General features: G+C 44.7%; 1 protein-coding gene across 1 annotated transcript; it reads right to left on the bottom strand.

Moving 5' to 3' along the window:
* Positions 1-2288: 2288 nt before the first annotated feature.
* Positions 2289-4747, bottom strand: LOC124263603 (NAD(P)(+)--arginine ADP-ribosyltransferase 2-like). The gene is made up of 2 exons (XM_046698255.1): positions 4736-4747; positions 2289-3346 (listed from the first exon to the last, which is right to left on the bottom strand). Exons 1-2 carry the CDS (start codon positions 4745-4747, stop codon positions 2438-2440), a joined length of 921 nt encoding a protein of 306 aa, XP_046554211.1. The 3' UTR covers positions 2289-2437.
* Between the last annotated feature and the right edge of the window lie 11686 nt (positions 4748-16433).

The following is a 16433-nucleotide window of genomic DNA, read 5'->3' as shown; positions in this document are numbered from 1 at the left end:
TCTATTGTGTTCACATCGTGAGTTGCTGCACGTCGTCATATGAGCGAAATATTCTCAAGCACGACGTTAAACCAATTTCACCTCACCTCACCTCACAAGTAGCTTTATCGTGGATAGCGTGAATTCCAATTACGTTAAGGACATGTTTGCTTTTCCCACTTAACAGAGGGGACGTACCAGGCATAGTGACAAGTACCGTATCATAAAGTTTTTCGGTTTGGGATTAGACAGATCCCCGGTCCGAGCGCGTAAACGCTCTAATCGTATTGAAGATGCGTGTGTGGGGGTGTGGCCGTGCGCGCGTTTCTGTTCATAACGATCTTAGTATTATCGCCACCACCATTAAAGGTGTTCTTCAGCAATTAATTCTTGTCGACTAACGTAGATCGGGTGGTCAGACCCACTGACTTCATTGACACATCTCTTCCAGTTGCATGTGGGTCGATGCTCATGCTGTTGATCACTGGTCCAGGCTTCTTGATGATTTACAGACTGCCGCCTACCTTCCACTCTCCGGGCGGACGTTCTAACCACTACACCACGGAGGCGGTCGAACCCGATAAGAGGCAGATATTCACACCCATATCTGCAACTGATGTTAGTAGAAATACAACAAAAAATCTAATGTAAATGATAAAATCTTCAAGTCATTCAAATGGCTCACAGTGAGTGAGTGAGTTTAGCAATATTCCAGCAATTCCACGGCGGGGAACATCACCAATGGATTTCACACACTGTACTCATGCGGGGAATCGAACCCGGGTCTTTAACATGACGAGCGGACTCTTTAACCACTGGGCTACAACACTGTGTTCATCTACGAAGATGGAACTTTCATCTACCTAGAAGAAATGTTCATCTTCGTAGACGATTCTTTCATCGGCGTCTGACGTCTTCATCACCACGTACACGACACTGGACTCATTATTGTTGAAACACACCACTCTGAATCCAGTGACAGACACCATGAGCATCGATGGTTGAGGGGCTGTTAGGTATAACGTCGTATTCATGTGTATTGCACTTACATACAGGTAGCAATATATGCGCATCTGCGCATGTATGTCCGTGCACCTGCGGCTGTTGGTACTAGTCTGGATTAATGACATGTTAGATGCGCATGTATGTGCGTGCACCTGCGGCTGTTGGTACTAGTCTGGATTAATGACATATTTGCAGTATTAAGTCACGAGTAGCTTTATAGTGGATATGTAATTCAGACACATTAAGGACATACTTGTTTTTCCCACTTAATGAGGGGACGCCAGGCATGGTGACAAGTACCGTGTCATAAAGTTTTTCGGTTTAGGATTGAACGTATCCCCCGGTCCGAGCAAACGCTCTAATCGTGAAGATACGTGTGTGGGTGTGTGCGTGCGCGTTTCGATCATAACGATCGCAGTATCGTCTCCAGCATTAGTCTTCAGCAATTAATTCTTGTCGACTAACGGGATCAGGTGGTCAGACCCGCCAGCACGCGTCAATTCTTCTCATGGGTTAAGGCGGCGTAAAAACATACTCACTCACTTGCATTCAACCAAGTCTGACACCCATTACGTCGCCTCTTACGACAAGCAGTTATTGCTGGGGACCTTTTCATTCATACCCAGAATTTTCCCCCAGTGTTGTAAGTGGTAAGGTTGAAGCAATATAGAACATCTGCTAGCGGATTATAGCTCCTTCGAGTGCTTGACTAACTACACAAATCCTCGCCCACACAAATGACGATTGCCAATGAATTATACATGCTTTGTACCTAATAGAAACAGGGCACTTTCTGAATTCACATTCATGGGCGGATCCAGGAATTTTTTGTATTTTGTATTTTTTGGGGCGGGAGACGGGGTGTCGGCCCATCCCCTTCCCCCTCTGGATCCGCCAATGACATTAATAATAAAACAACATTCCCGAATGCATTGCACTGAACAAATGTAAAAGGCAAACTGAACCATACAGATTATTTTATTACAACTGACTAATGTGAGATAGAAACTGAACTATACAGATTATTTTATTACAACTGACTAATGTGAAATATGAACTGAATTATACAGATTATTTTATTACAACTGATTAATGTGAAATATAAACTGAACTATACAGATTATTTTATTACAACTGACTAATGTGAAATATGAACTGAACTATACAGATTATTTCATTACAACTGACTAATGTGAAATATAAGCTGAACTATACAGATTATTTTATTACAACTGACTAATGTGAAATATAAACTGAACTATACAGATTATTTACATTACAACTGACTAGTGTGAAATATAAACTGAATTGTACAGATTATTTTATTACAACTGTCTAATGTGAAATATAAACTGAACTATACAGATTATTTTAATCGAAGGGTTTGCACTCTGACATTAAACATTTGAATTGACAGTTGCATATTGTTCAACTGTCTTGAAATGGGCTAAAACTATGACCTGTCAATCAACTTTTGAAACCATGTAAATGGCCAAATGAACAAGTGTATAAAGTGGCTCTGCGCTTGAACTGTTAGATTTTCTAATATCAATCTTACAACGACAAACACCACTAAACCGACGTAGACAACGTCCCACCTCATCTGTTGCGGGATGCATTCAGTCGCGGATTCACGGATTACGTCTAACGGCTGTCTACAGCATTGGCACGGCCCTCTCCTGGATCGTCGTCGACGACCTCCGCACATCTCCCCAATACTCTGCAGGTAGATGAGTGGGCCTGTGTCGTCCCTGTCAACGTTGGTGACTTTGAAACTTTCATAGGGGGGGATCAAGACTTCTGCCTCCGAAGGAACTACCGAAAGGCTGGCAATATCAGCGCCGAACTTAACTCCCTCCAAGTGAATGAGAGTGCCCGTGCTACCGCGGAATTCCTCGGCTACAAATTCATCAGATGAGGTCGATGTGTATCCAGGGAAACGCATATCGGTTCCGTATTCGATGGAATATATCTTCTCGTCACCCCTATACAGGTATTCCGGAAGAGTTTGCTTCTGACGTATCTTCTCAATGGCGTTAATAAGGAGGTAATGAAAGACCTGGAATGACTTGTCGTACTTGGCGATGTCACCCTCTCTCAGTATTCTGTTGAATTCAGCGTACACATACTCTGTAGTATAGATCATTACTGCCAGGGTTTCTTCATCCGTCAAGCCGAAGGACTTCCCCACATTAATGGCTGCATCCCGACCCGAGAATGTCAGAGTATCATTGTGTGCCTCTTGAAAGATGTGAGTCGTACTGACCACGTCCATCAAGGTCGTGTCCAGCTCCTCAAACTCGTCTTTAGTAATTGAAGCATATATACTGTTCTTTCTAGCGGCCAGCTCATAGGATGCTCCCTGGAAAAATCAAGACTTGTGTAAAAGTACAAAGGTTATCTTCACGAAGTAGGAAAAAAGTGTATACTGAGATAAGACTTTATGTATACTTTATATTTATTTGTTAGCTAGCGACACGCTTTGCAGTATTAATAATAGCCGCTTTTTACGGCAAGCATGGGTGACAAAGATCAATTCTAACCCTTGGGCCATGTACAATGTCCCATCCAGTCAGGGCACGAAAGTAGTCAACAACGTCTCCCTGGGATCTTTTTCAAGATGGCGACACTTCCGGTGGCGCGATCCAAGATGGCGGACGCATTTCAAGATGGCGGACGCGTTTTAAGATGGCGGATGCGTTTCAAGATGGTGGCCGCATTTCAAGATGGCGGACGCGTCTCAAGATGGCAGACGGGACTTCAAGATGGCGACGAACGGGGAGGGAGGGAGGGTTGGAGGGAGAGTGGTGAGGACGATTTAGGCCTAGAAAAGCATGTTGTTAAAGCTTTGTCAGCTTTCTTTTGAGCGGGATGGGGTGGCCCTGTAAAGGGCCGTTGGTATTAGTTGGTGAGACATCACCGAGGCATGGCATCTATTTTGGTGATGGCGGGCCACTGGAGGAGGTACTGGTGGAATCGTCCATGGGTTCAACAAAATCCAAGACACCTAGAGTGTGCATGGTGTCTATGCGATCATGAACGAGGAGGACCCTGTCATTGAGTAGAGCCAGTAGATGTTTGCTTTCACCTTTACTCACTTCCTTTGGCGGTTCACTTGGCTGGTTGGTGTGGAGCCGGGCGTTTCTGGGTCTTGTTAGAGCAGTTCATACTCTTGTGGTCCTCTTTACCACAGTACCGGCAGGGGTGTGGGCAGTCGTAACTGCGATGGCCTTCGTTTATTCCACAGTTGTAGCAGGTGTTGTTATCGTGCTTGTTACTGTCGTTGGTCTTTTTTGGACACATGTAATGACGATGGCCTTCAACACCACACTCCGTACAGGTCACCATGGGGCAGTGCAGATAACTGTGGTCATCTGTTTCTCACATGCGGCAACGGAAGGAGGCGGAGGCGGAGGCGGGAGACGACTGTATGCTTCCAGTTTCAGTCAGCAACTGATGTGGAGAGCTGGAAAACCTGAGTTTTATAGCTGAGGTTGATGACGTCACTTTTGGCAGCCGGGTTAGTGTGGCGTGACGTAATAGGGTGTGTGACGTCATGGGAAAAACCCATGGGCAAAACCTATGGAAAAAACCCATTGGCAGGCCCATGGTAAAAACCTAATGGAAAAACACCTGTGACGCCATCAATCCAAAAAACAAAATGGCCTCATGGCGCAAATTACCTCACACCACCCTTTATGATGAACCTAGTGTGACGCCATAGTGTTATCCAACAAATGATCTGACATACCTCCTTGTACATATTGCCTCTTAGGACAGAATAGGGTGACGTCATAGGGTGACGTCTATATAAACCAGGCTCAGCGTGGGTCTTGGCAGTTCTCATCATGCAGTAACCACCAATGGAAGTAGAAGAAGATGAACTTGAAGAGGCGCCCGTGCCCTACCCTTTGGAACTGACCTCCCAAATAACAACCAAGAAGTTCCGGACCGACAGCCATCGCTATAAGCTGAAGTTCAACCAAGCTTGGCTGCAGCGTCAAAAAGTTGCATATCGATGACACCATGGACATTTACTTACTACACGTAGACGATCCGGCTCTCCTAGGCCAGGGACACGGATGGACAACACACATTGTTGGCTTAAATGCCTTCCTGGAAAAGAAGCAATGCATTGTACAAATCAAGAATGATGACAAACTCTGCTTTGCCTGTGCCCTGATCGTGGCGGGTTACCATGAACACAAACCCGATCCTGTGACCAAGGAATGGACCAGCAAATGGCGGTACATACGTAACGAAAACAGACCAGTGCAGTTGAAGGCCGCCAAGAGCTTATTTCGTCAACTCAACATTCCAGAAGGCCTTTGTACAGGGCATGCCACATGGGAACTGTTCGGTCAACGTTTGGCACCCTACCACCAATTCAAAATCTACTCCCAAGATGTGATGAATCATCTCCTGTACAAGAGCGAAGTGTCTCAACCCACCAAGATCCTTCACTTGTATCATCACCATCAACATTACGATGTCATTACATCCATGCCAGCTTTTACAGGTTATCCCTACTAATGTGAAATCTGTGATGAAGGATACGCCCACGCTGAAGATCATCGCTGCAACCAAGGATTTCAATGCTACTGGTGTTGATGTCCTGGATTCTGTGGTGACATGGTCAGTGAAGGGCTCTCGTGTCTCCAATGTGGCGGGTGGTTCCAAAAGCCCTTACTGCTTTCAACGCCATCTAGCAACCTAGCACTGGCTGTGTTACGTCAACATCCCGACATCGCCCAAGTGGTGACCCTCTGGGAATGCGATTTTTTTAAGCAACAGAAAGAAAACACTGATCTGAGAACATTCCTGACCACACTGCAAGGACCTCATGCCTACATGCCTGAACCTTTAAATCCCAGAGATGCCTTCTTTGGAGGACGCACAAACGCCACCACATGTACCCTTACATGTGGCACCTACCCCGTGGGGCATCCTGAGAGCAAAGACAATCCTCCCATGTCTGACTTGTTCGGGCTACATGGGGTTCATCCAGTGCCGAGTATTACCACCCACCGACCTCTATCATACTGTTCTTCCTTAACATGTGCAGGGCAAGTTGCTATTTCCTCTGTGTCGTACTTGTGTTGAAGAAAAGCTGGGTGCTTCCTGCCTCCACAGGGATGACGACTGGGCATGGATTGGCATGTACGTCAGCAAGGAGCTTCAGTATGCCGTTCGAGAGTGTGGCTATCAAGTGCTTCACATCTTTGAGGCTTGGCACTTTGACACGCTCACCACCTACGACCCTGACACTCAAGAGGGAGGGTTGTTTGCCAAGTATGTAGACAACTTCTTCAAGATCAAGCAAGGGGCCAGTGCATATCCAGAAGGCTGTTCAGACCCAGATGCAACACCACTGGGGCAAGTTTGGTCAATGCGTCGGGTTTGACAAGACCGAATACATCAGTTCCCCTTTGAGGTACTTTGCCCTCCTCCTGGATGAACGTTGTCAGGTGAAGGACGTACACATCCTTAACGAGGACCTTGTGCGTGTCACTTACGAACCTCAGCCAGAATTTCCTGACCCTCATCCAGCACACAATGTGGTCATTGCAGCCTGGGTGACAGCACAAGCCCATCTCAAACTGTATTCCTACTTGAAACCCTTGGATCGGCACGTACTCTATTTGATAAGGACAGCATCATCTACATTCACCGTCCACTAAGCTACAATCCTCCACTGGGGGATACTTTGGTGGAGCTGACTGATGAACTGGGAGGGGGCAACAGCATTCAGACTTTTGTCTCGGCAGGACCCCAAAACTATGGCTACAAGTTATGTCATCTTCAATCTGACAGTAGTGTGGGCCTCAGCAAAGTCCGAGGATTTACTCTGAATCACAGGGCGAGCCTACATGTCAACTTTGACAGCATGAAGAACCTCGTCTATCAGAGGGATCAAACCAGCATCACTGTGCCATACCCGCACAAAATCCTACGTTGCTGTCCAAGGACGCCACCAAAAGCTATCGCTTGGTCTACATCAAACGTCGAGTCCAGTACGACTCACAAGGAATCCCCAGGGAAACTCTCCCCTACGGCTTCAAAAAGTGACCTAGGAACAAATACCCATGATTTTTTTTTTGTACCACATGACATGCACTGTTGATGATCTACTGATGTTTAACCAATATCATGTGATTGCATTGTTCATCCATAAAATGTTATTTCAAATTCAATGTGTTAAGGGTCAGATCCGGTGGATGCCATGGTCCATCCACCCAACCATTTTTTTATCCTGTTAGACACAGACCTGGTGGATGCCATGGTCACCCCCCAAGTGACACCATCCATTGTTGAGAAAAAAAACATAGGAAAAACCCATGGGAAAAACCCACAGGAAAAACCCATGGGTAAAACCCATGACGTCACACACCGTATGACGTCATCATCACACTATATAAAAGAGGAGTTTCTGTCAGAGACGTTATAGACACTCTACAGGTTCTGTTGTCTAAGAACGAAAGAAAATGATGGAAGTTGTTCACCGCGATATCTTTAGGGAGAATCGTTCTGCCCTCGTGGTTGCTATAAAGCAGGTAGAAGCTGTGGTCGACAAACTGATGGAGTATCTTCATGAGGGCTGAAATTATCAAAAAACCTCAAACCTCCTTTGACCGTGTCAGAGAATTGCTGGATATGCTTCCCCGGTGAGGATCCAAAGCTTACTCCCTCTTCTGCAAATCTTTGGAGGAATGTGAAGAGACAGAAGCCATGGCATTGCTGGGACTAGGGACTCCAAGTGACAAGTCACAGTCACAAGTGACAGTCCACTGGCTATTCTTCTATGGAATCAAGTCACCCTTCAGAAACTTTCATCCAGCTGTGTTTACTTTGGATGGTGTTACAATTAATTGTGTGGAACAGTGTTACATGTACTCTAAAGCAATCTACTTTGGAGATTTGGACAGTGTGACGTGTATTCTCAAGAGACTGTTCCAGCTAAGCAAAAACGTCTGGGGCGATGTGTGGAAAGCTTTACTCAAAAAGTGCGGGACACTGTCAGTCTGGATGTGATGACTAAGGCATTAATGGGTAAATTTTCCCAGAACAATGACTTGAAACAGATATTGATTCAATCCTACCCTAAGCAGTTAGCTGAAGCTATCCCCTTTGATAAAAGATGTGGAATAGGAATTGATGTATCTCATTCGGATATTGACAAACCCTGGAAATGGCCGGGGGAAAACAAATTGTTGTTGTTGTGTGTGACGCCATCCACTGACGACTCAAGTGGCGTCATCTATGGGAAAAACCCATGGAAGAAAAACCCTGTGCAAAACCCATAGGAAAAAAAACAAGTGACGTCATCATGACCCTTTATATAAAAGAGGGCTTTCTGACCGAGTAATGATTAGTCATGATGTTCACTCTGCTCGTTGTGGTCGCAACGTATCTATAAGAAAGATACTTTCTAGAACGGTTCAGAGAAGCAGTGCAAGACGCTGTGCAGAAGCAACACAATAGTGACGCAATTTGATGTGACGTCATAGCTCGCGCTGCTGCCGCCTATAAAAACTCAGGATCAGTCGAGTGGGTCATCAGTCACACCAGCTCAGCCTTGAAGATGGCATCTCCAGGCAAGCGGCCTTCCTCTTCTTCCTTTACCTACACCATGGGTTGGCAGGCAGCACACAGAAGTACATGAATTCTATCATCGGCAATCACCACAACATCTTGGTGACGGAATACATCAGCTCCCCTCCGAGGCTCTTTGAAATCCTCCAGGAAGAACGCTGTCAGTTGAAAGATGTGAACATCTTCGATAAGGACTTTTGAATCACTTACGTCGTTTGTAAGCGTAAATTCAAATATCCAGAGAATACATCTCGAGACGACCTCCCTTCTTCATCCTGGGCAAGGGACCTGACTTCTATCATTGGCAATTACCTGCACAACATCATGGTGACGAAATACATTGATTCCCCTCGCAAAGGCACCCCTCCCAAAGGCACCCCTCCCAAGGGCACCCCTCCCAAGGGCACCCCTGTCACGACCACGAAGAAGAAACAAAAGAAGGCAAAGAAGGAAGCACCCACCAAGGTCTCCACAAAGGCCTCCATTAAGGGGGCAAGCCCAAAGATTCAGCCAAAGAATCCTGATTTGATGGGTGTCATCCATTCTACTATCCTCCTATGGACCTGAAAGGGTTCCCCCTCCTGCTTATGCCCCCAATGGGTTGAATGAAGCGATGGTCCAGGAAGAGCTACCTCCAGATCTTCAACAACTGTATGACCTACTACCAATGTCTGTCACAACTGAAGCAGAGCAGCCGGCTCCACAGATGACTCCAGAGCCGACTCCAGTGATGACTCTGCAGACGGATCCAGGACAAATGGTCTTTTTGCGTTGTTCTACATGCAATCCTGTTAATCACCTGAACTGGTGGTGATCTGTTGATGTAGTGTTGATCTGTTGATGCATCATTGTTGATCTATTCGCCATGTTTTGTTTAATCAATAAAATGTGAATTCATTTTCAATGTGTTGGGCCTTCTATATCTTCAGGGATCTTAGATCCTGGAGGTCATTTCCGGTGTAACCTGCAGGGTGGTAAGACGTGGGTCAGGGACTATGTCAATGACAGGGACAGACGACCTGGTGGATGCCATGGTCACCACACTCAAGTTACGTCATCCCTTTACCATGTTGATTGCAGGCCCTACCGGGTCGGGTAAAACATCATTTGTCAAAGCCTTCATGGAACATGTGTTTCAACCGGGGATCCTTGATCTTCCACCTCAGGGCATCGTTTGAGTGTATAGTTAATGGCAGCCCATGCATGAGGACTTGGAACTTCTTACATCGAGGTTAAGGATACCCCTGACGATTGTGCAAACCATGGGGGAAGCCAACACTCAGTTACCTGCAGGGTCTGGTGGTAAGGGAGATGGTTTGCCTGCGCCCCATTGGTTGATCATTGATGGTTGCTGGGCGACAATACCAAAGAGGAAGAGGCTGATGTGCTCCAATGGTTTAGAAAGAAAAGCCATCATCGCAACACGTCCATGTTGTACTTGATGCAAAACCTCTTTGCTACGTCGCCTCATCATCGCACCATTAGTTTAAATGCCCACTACATGGTGCTGTTTAAAAACCCGAGGGACGCCTCTCAAATGGATCACTTGGTCAGACATATCTTTCCAGGCCAGACGACCTTCCTTTGGGAAGCCCATGAGGATGCCACCTTGGCTCCTTATTCCCAGAGCTGTCATGGGGGACAGACGGAAACAGGTCCGGCCCCGCAAACATGTTGTTGCCACAGGGTTGTTTAAACTGATCCATAAAACACTCCTGACCAACTTGGGTCGTGATCCCACCGGACAACATCGGTCGGGTGTGCAACGACTGTACAAAAGTCTAAGTGCTCCTCCTCCTCCCTCTGCTTCCTCCTCCAAACAAAGACGTTCCTTAAAGCAGTTGTACCCCACAGCACCCACCATAAACACGTTTGTCCCTGTCAGTACGCATCGTGCATCTCCTGCCGCCTTCTCTCCCCCTTCTTCTTCTTCATTCCCATCGTCTCGCCTCTCTCCAACCATGATTCAACCCTTTCAACCCTTGACCCAACGTCGTACCACCGGCACCCGCAGTGGCATCAAACGCCCCAGCCCTGGCACCCAACGACGCACCAACAGAAGCCACGGGAGCATGCCTGGTCACAGAAAAGTCAAACCCATCATCGTGGAACAACTGCCTTCGGCGGAGAGCGTAGCTGTCAAAGGACGCCATCAGCTGCTGCAATGGTTTGTCATTGCCGTGAGAAATCTGCGAGCAGGACGTGTTCCTTTGAAGACTCAGTACAAGACCTGGCTGTTGAAGCACCAAGATGTACTGACCAAGATTGCCAATCCACGCCTGTCTTTGGATGAACGTCTGAATTACCTGATGAAACGTAGTGGAAGTGGTACGTTGGCTGGTGTTTTGACCAGTATCTTGCTGAACTGTCCTATCTTGCAGTCCTATCAACAAGAAAAACAGCAGAAGCAACAGCACCCAGCACCTCGTCGCCGTCATGCCCAAAAGAAATCCCAGGGACGTTGCAAGCCACCCACCCAGAAAGAGAACAAGAAGAAGAAGAAGAAGAAGGAAAAAGGGTCACTACACCCTCAGCCCAGGTGCAGCCTTGACCCGGATGGTGTTAAGAAGTCAAAAGAAGAAAAAGAAGAAGAAGACGCCGTCATTACCATAAATAGAACCATCAAACCCCATCCTGGTCAGTTCAACGGTAGCAGCAGCAGAGACACCATCATGTCTGCACGTTTGAAATGCCACTAAGAAGCTCTCTGTCATGTGTGCAGTCCTTCTGCAACACCAGCCATGTGACAGGCTATTTTGAAACATGCCCCGTCTGAACTGATTCAACTGTCTGTGAATGCGTGGTGAATTTGTATGGAGGTAACATTCCTATGACAGCACAGCAACCTCAACGTTTACAAAAGCATGGCCAACTGATAAATACGTTGATGAAAAAGAAGGTGTCTGTGTCCAAGAAACTTAAACTATTACAGCAGAAAGGAATTCTGTCTCTCCACATTCCATTCCTACATTTGCAGAAGAGGGAGTAAGCTTTGTGTCCTCACCGGGGAAGCATATCTAACAATTATCTGACACGGTCAAAGGAGGTTTGAGGTTTTTCGATAATTTCAGCCCTCATGAAGATAGTAAGGACTTTAAACTCTATCAGTTTGTCGATCACGGCCTCTTCCTCCTTTACAGCAACCATGAGGGCAGAACAATTCTCCTTAAGGATATCGCGGTGAACAGCTTGCATCATTTTCTTTCTTTCTTAGACAACAGAGCCTGTAGATTGTCTATAACGTCTCTGACAGAAACTCCCCTTTTATATACAGTGTGATGATGACGTCATAGGGTGAGTGTCCTTGGGCAGCAACGTTTTGCCCTGGCAAAGTCCTCCGCGAATGATTTTGTGTGGGTATGGCACAGTGATGCTGGCTTGATCCCTCTGACAGACGAGGTTCTTCATGCTGTCAAAGTTGACATGTTGGCTCGCCCTGTGATTCAGAGTAAATCCTCGGACTTTGCTGAGGCCCACACTACCGTCAGAGTGAGGATGACGTAGCTTGTAGCCATAGTTTTTGGATCCTGCCGAGACAAAAGTCTGAATGCTGTTGCTCTTCTTCTCCCTTACGCCTGGGGTACTTTTCACACAGTTGATCCGAGGCCTCGGAAATACAAGTTGGGAACATGAGTTCTTTGATCTTGGGTGCATTCAAAATTGTAGAAGATGAACTGACGCTGTTGTTGTTCTTTGTCTTCATTCCTGTTTTCACCGTCTTCATCTTGTGTGGGCAGTTCGATGACGGTCATGTAACACTGGTGGTTGGGTTCCATGGGTTCTTTGCAGACTTTGCAGTTATGATCTGTGCCGCACTGGTGGTTGGCCATGCCCTGAATTTTTCTCCCGTTGACTTTGGCATAGCATCGATGGCAAGTGTGGATGGTGGAGCAGGTGCTAGGTTGCTTGGGGGAGGCCGTCAAATGCCATTGAAAGCAGTAAGGGTTTTGGAACCACCCGCCACATTGGAGACACGAGAGCCCTTCACTGACCACGTTGCCACAGAATCCAGGACATCAACACCAATAGCATTGAAATTCTCGGGTGCAGCGATGATCTTCGGCGTGGGTGTATCCTTCGTCACAGATTTCACAGTCGTAGGGATAACCTGTAAAAGCTGGCATGGATGTAATGACATCGTAATGTTGATGGTGATGACACAAGTGAAGGATCTTGGTGGGTTGAGACACTTCACTCTTGTACAGGAGATGATTCATCACATATTGGGAGTGGATTTTGAATTGGTGGTAGGGTGCCAAACGTTGACCGAACAGTTCCCATGTGGCATGCCCTGTACAAGGGCCTTCTGGAATGTTGAGTTGACGAAATAAGCCCTTGGCGGCCTTCAACTGCACTGGTCTTTTTTCGTTACGTATGAACCGCCGTCTGCTGGTCCATTCCTTGGTCACAGGATCGGGTTTGTGTTCATGGTAACCCGGCTGAATCAGGCACGGGCAAAGCAGAGTTTGTCATCATTCTTTGGTTTTTGTTCATGGTAACCCGCCACGATCAGGACACAGGCAAAGCAGAGTTGGTCATCATTCTTGATTTGTCGTCACCTGAGAACCAGAGTGTTCTATCTCCACTTTTTGGAAAAATGAGTTATGGTTTTCTGGGTACTTCCCATGGTGTATTCTATCTCCAAATACAATTTTGTAGCTGTATTTAGCTTAGAAAGTGGTTTTCAGACAATTAACATCAGTTCTATCTCCACAAATTAAAAAGGTTTTCAGTTCCATACTGTTCTATGTCCCTAACTAATCAGAACGGTCGATTTGGTCACATGACTTGGAGATAGGACAATCTGGACCTGAACTTTCGTCGGATGTCACATGGAAATGGTGAGTATTTATCTTCACTTTTTCATTGTAACTCTTGTTTTCTCGAATGGATGAAAGTGTGCAATAAGTGATAATTAACCCTTGACATCCCAATATATTAATTTGAAATGTAACAATTGATAACTTTGGAGTAAAGGCACTATTTGAAGTTTGACATGGAGATAGAATACTCTGGTTCTAAGAGTATGTCATGTTTTCCTGCTATGTTTGTTGGACATAGAACGTTTTTCAATATCACATATTTTTCATCTTCTCAGTGTTCCTGATGCAGTGAAATGTTACCAAGGTTACCTGAGGAAATCATCATTGACATTCTAAGCTATGTACCTTTCAAAGAACTACTATTGAATGTGCCAATATCTGCATCATCTTATCCTGAATTCACAAAAGATTTGGAAAGACACAGAATTCTATGGCCTGAAATTAACATTTAAACAGCTGCATGGTCTCCTCTCTCGGTCCCATTACTTTTAGTATTTACAGATACCTATTACGTCACTTATTATATTTTCATAACAGGATTTCTTCAAGCTGACAAACTATGATGGTTAAACATTAGAGAGATGAACGTTTCTACTCTTGGATTTCTACTCTAGGAGTTTGCCCAACCTTGAACTGTTAAATGATGAACACTGCAAATATCTATGTGATGAAGATTTTATCATCATCAAAGCATGTGAAAACCTGGAACATCTGAATGTGAGCTTCACTCATGTCAGTCCGAACACCTTAACAGAAATATTTCAAAAGACAAAGAGTTGTTTCAGTTTGGAAGCATTTGGAGTCAAATTCAATTTGGATAACTGCATTGAATTGTTAAGCATTGCTTATTTCTATTCCCTGACATTTTTTCAGCCTGAGTCTGGACGATTCCTTCAGTGAAGCGGACTTTAATTACTATATTGAACAGGAATTTGTTGATTGCCAATACAGAATAAAAAACTGAGTCATGTCTGAAATTCTTGAACTGGATCAAGTTCTAGCGTTGGTAACAGAAAATGAAGATCATGATTCTGATGATAATGATAATGTTTATAAGGTACAACCGGTCATTAATATGGGCAATGATGGCAATGCAGTGTCTTCTGATCAGACCAAGAATGCATGTAATCCATCAATCCAAACAACAGAAATTCACGTTTCTCAAATTGTTGAAGTTTCGACTCCACACATAAATGAATCAAATCCTGCAGATCATGAAGAGTTGATTGAGCCCTCAAGATCCCGACAACGTTTTACTTGTCTTAGAGCGAATATATCAAGCTTCTTTTACCGCAGAAACCTTGCTGTGTACAACCAACCGTACGATAGGATTTACTGCATACTGTGCAGTTTGAGAAACTTGCAGGAAAAGGAACCAATGAAATAGCAAGTGCTCTTTGTGCTATTCTTGCTGAACTCAGTCGTGTCTCAGTGCGTCCTCAAGAACAGGATATGAGGAGGATGTCGTCTCCACCTAGAGGAGCTTGTGTTGAAAATTGGCCGACAGTCAAACCCTGTTCCACAAAACATGAACTGCCCAAGGACAAAGCTGCAGACCTCAGATCTATGTTGAAATTCATAACCTCAACAGATCTCATAAGATAAACTCATTCAAGAACATGTTTGATGTTCATGCTTTAGGGACATGTCTGATATGTCTTGTAACTCAATGGTAAAGTCTTTTAAACCTGTTTCAAGTTTTGAAGTTGTTTAAGAGATTGTTTGTTTTTGATACCACAAAACTGAGTGTCTTTACTTAAACAATACAACAGTGATCCATGACATCAATTTGTGTCTGATGTGTTTAGTGAGTTCATTGTTCTAGTTCCATACGGCAAAGTACTTTATACCTGTTCCAAGTTTTGAAACTTTTAAGAGATTATTTGATGTTGATTTATTAGGGATATGCTCTTATCATAAACACATGGCTACATCCAATTAATCAATAAGATGATAATCAGCACATCCAGTCTGAATTATACATTACAATCTAAGTTTGATTCTCAATATCAATATTTTAACTTTGCTGTACTAGTTCTTGTTCATAATTGTTTGACGATTGCCAAATGTTCCCTGTTCACCGAGTTCTTATATATTCCCATATGTTTAAAGGAAATCACCATAAAATATCAATGACCAGCATACTTTTGGTTTGAAATAGCAACATAACATGTCGGTTTCAAGCCTATGCACTCATGCATGGAAATCAGAAAAATAGCATTACTGAAAGTGTTGTTTTGAAAATAAAGGTATTTTCCTAATCATTTGTCTTATTTCTGTTTTTTTTAAATAAGAAAATTCAAAATATTAAGATATATACGTACATTTTCGGAGCTATTTCAGTATTTTATGGATATAGGACACTTTGGAACTGAACAAAACAGAGTTTGATTTTAGATATTTGTTCTATCTCCAAACACCTTTTTCTTATTTATAGGTTAAATCTAAATTTGGATCATTAAGACATGGTTCTATAGTTTCACAATCACAACATGCACCTACATGCAAAGTTACAAACAGTTTCCTTGGGAAATATTCATTTTACACATACTTCAATCTTTGGGACTCTGTATCTCGAAACCAAGTTTTGGTGAGATAGAACACTCTGGTTCTCAGGCGACGTCATCAACCTCAGCTATAAAATTCAGGTTTTCCAGCTCTCCACATCAGTTGCTGACTGAAACTGGAAGCATGCAGTCGTCTCCCGCTTCCGCCTCCTTCCGTTGCCGCCTGTGCGAAACAGATTACCATACTTATCCACACTGCCCCATGGTGACCTGTACCGAATGTGGTGTTCAAGGCCATCGTCATTACATGTGTCCAAAGAAGACCAACGACAGTAACAAGCACGATAACAACACCTGCTACAACTGTGAAAAAAACGTAAGGCCATCGCAGTTACGACTGCCTAAATCCCTGCCGTCACTGTGGTAAAGAGGACCATAAGAGTATGAACTGCAATAACAAGACCCAGAAACGCCCAGCTCCCACCAACAAGCCAAGTGAACCGCCAAAGAATGTGAGTAAACGTGA

Source organism: Haliotis rubra, unplaced genomic scaffold, assembly GCF_003918875.1.
Source record: "Haliotis rubra isolate DU_JTF1 unplaced genomic scaffold, ASM391887v1 Scf89, whole genome shotgun sequence".
In the NCBI taxonomy this organism is placed as follows: Eukaryota; Metazoa; Mollusca; class Gastropoda; order Lepetellida; family Haliotidae; genus Haliotis; species Haliotis rubra.
The sequence above is the reverse complement of the archived record's forward strand: the minus strand, read 5'-3'. Positions and strand labels throughout refer to the sequence as shown.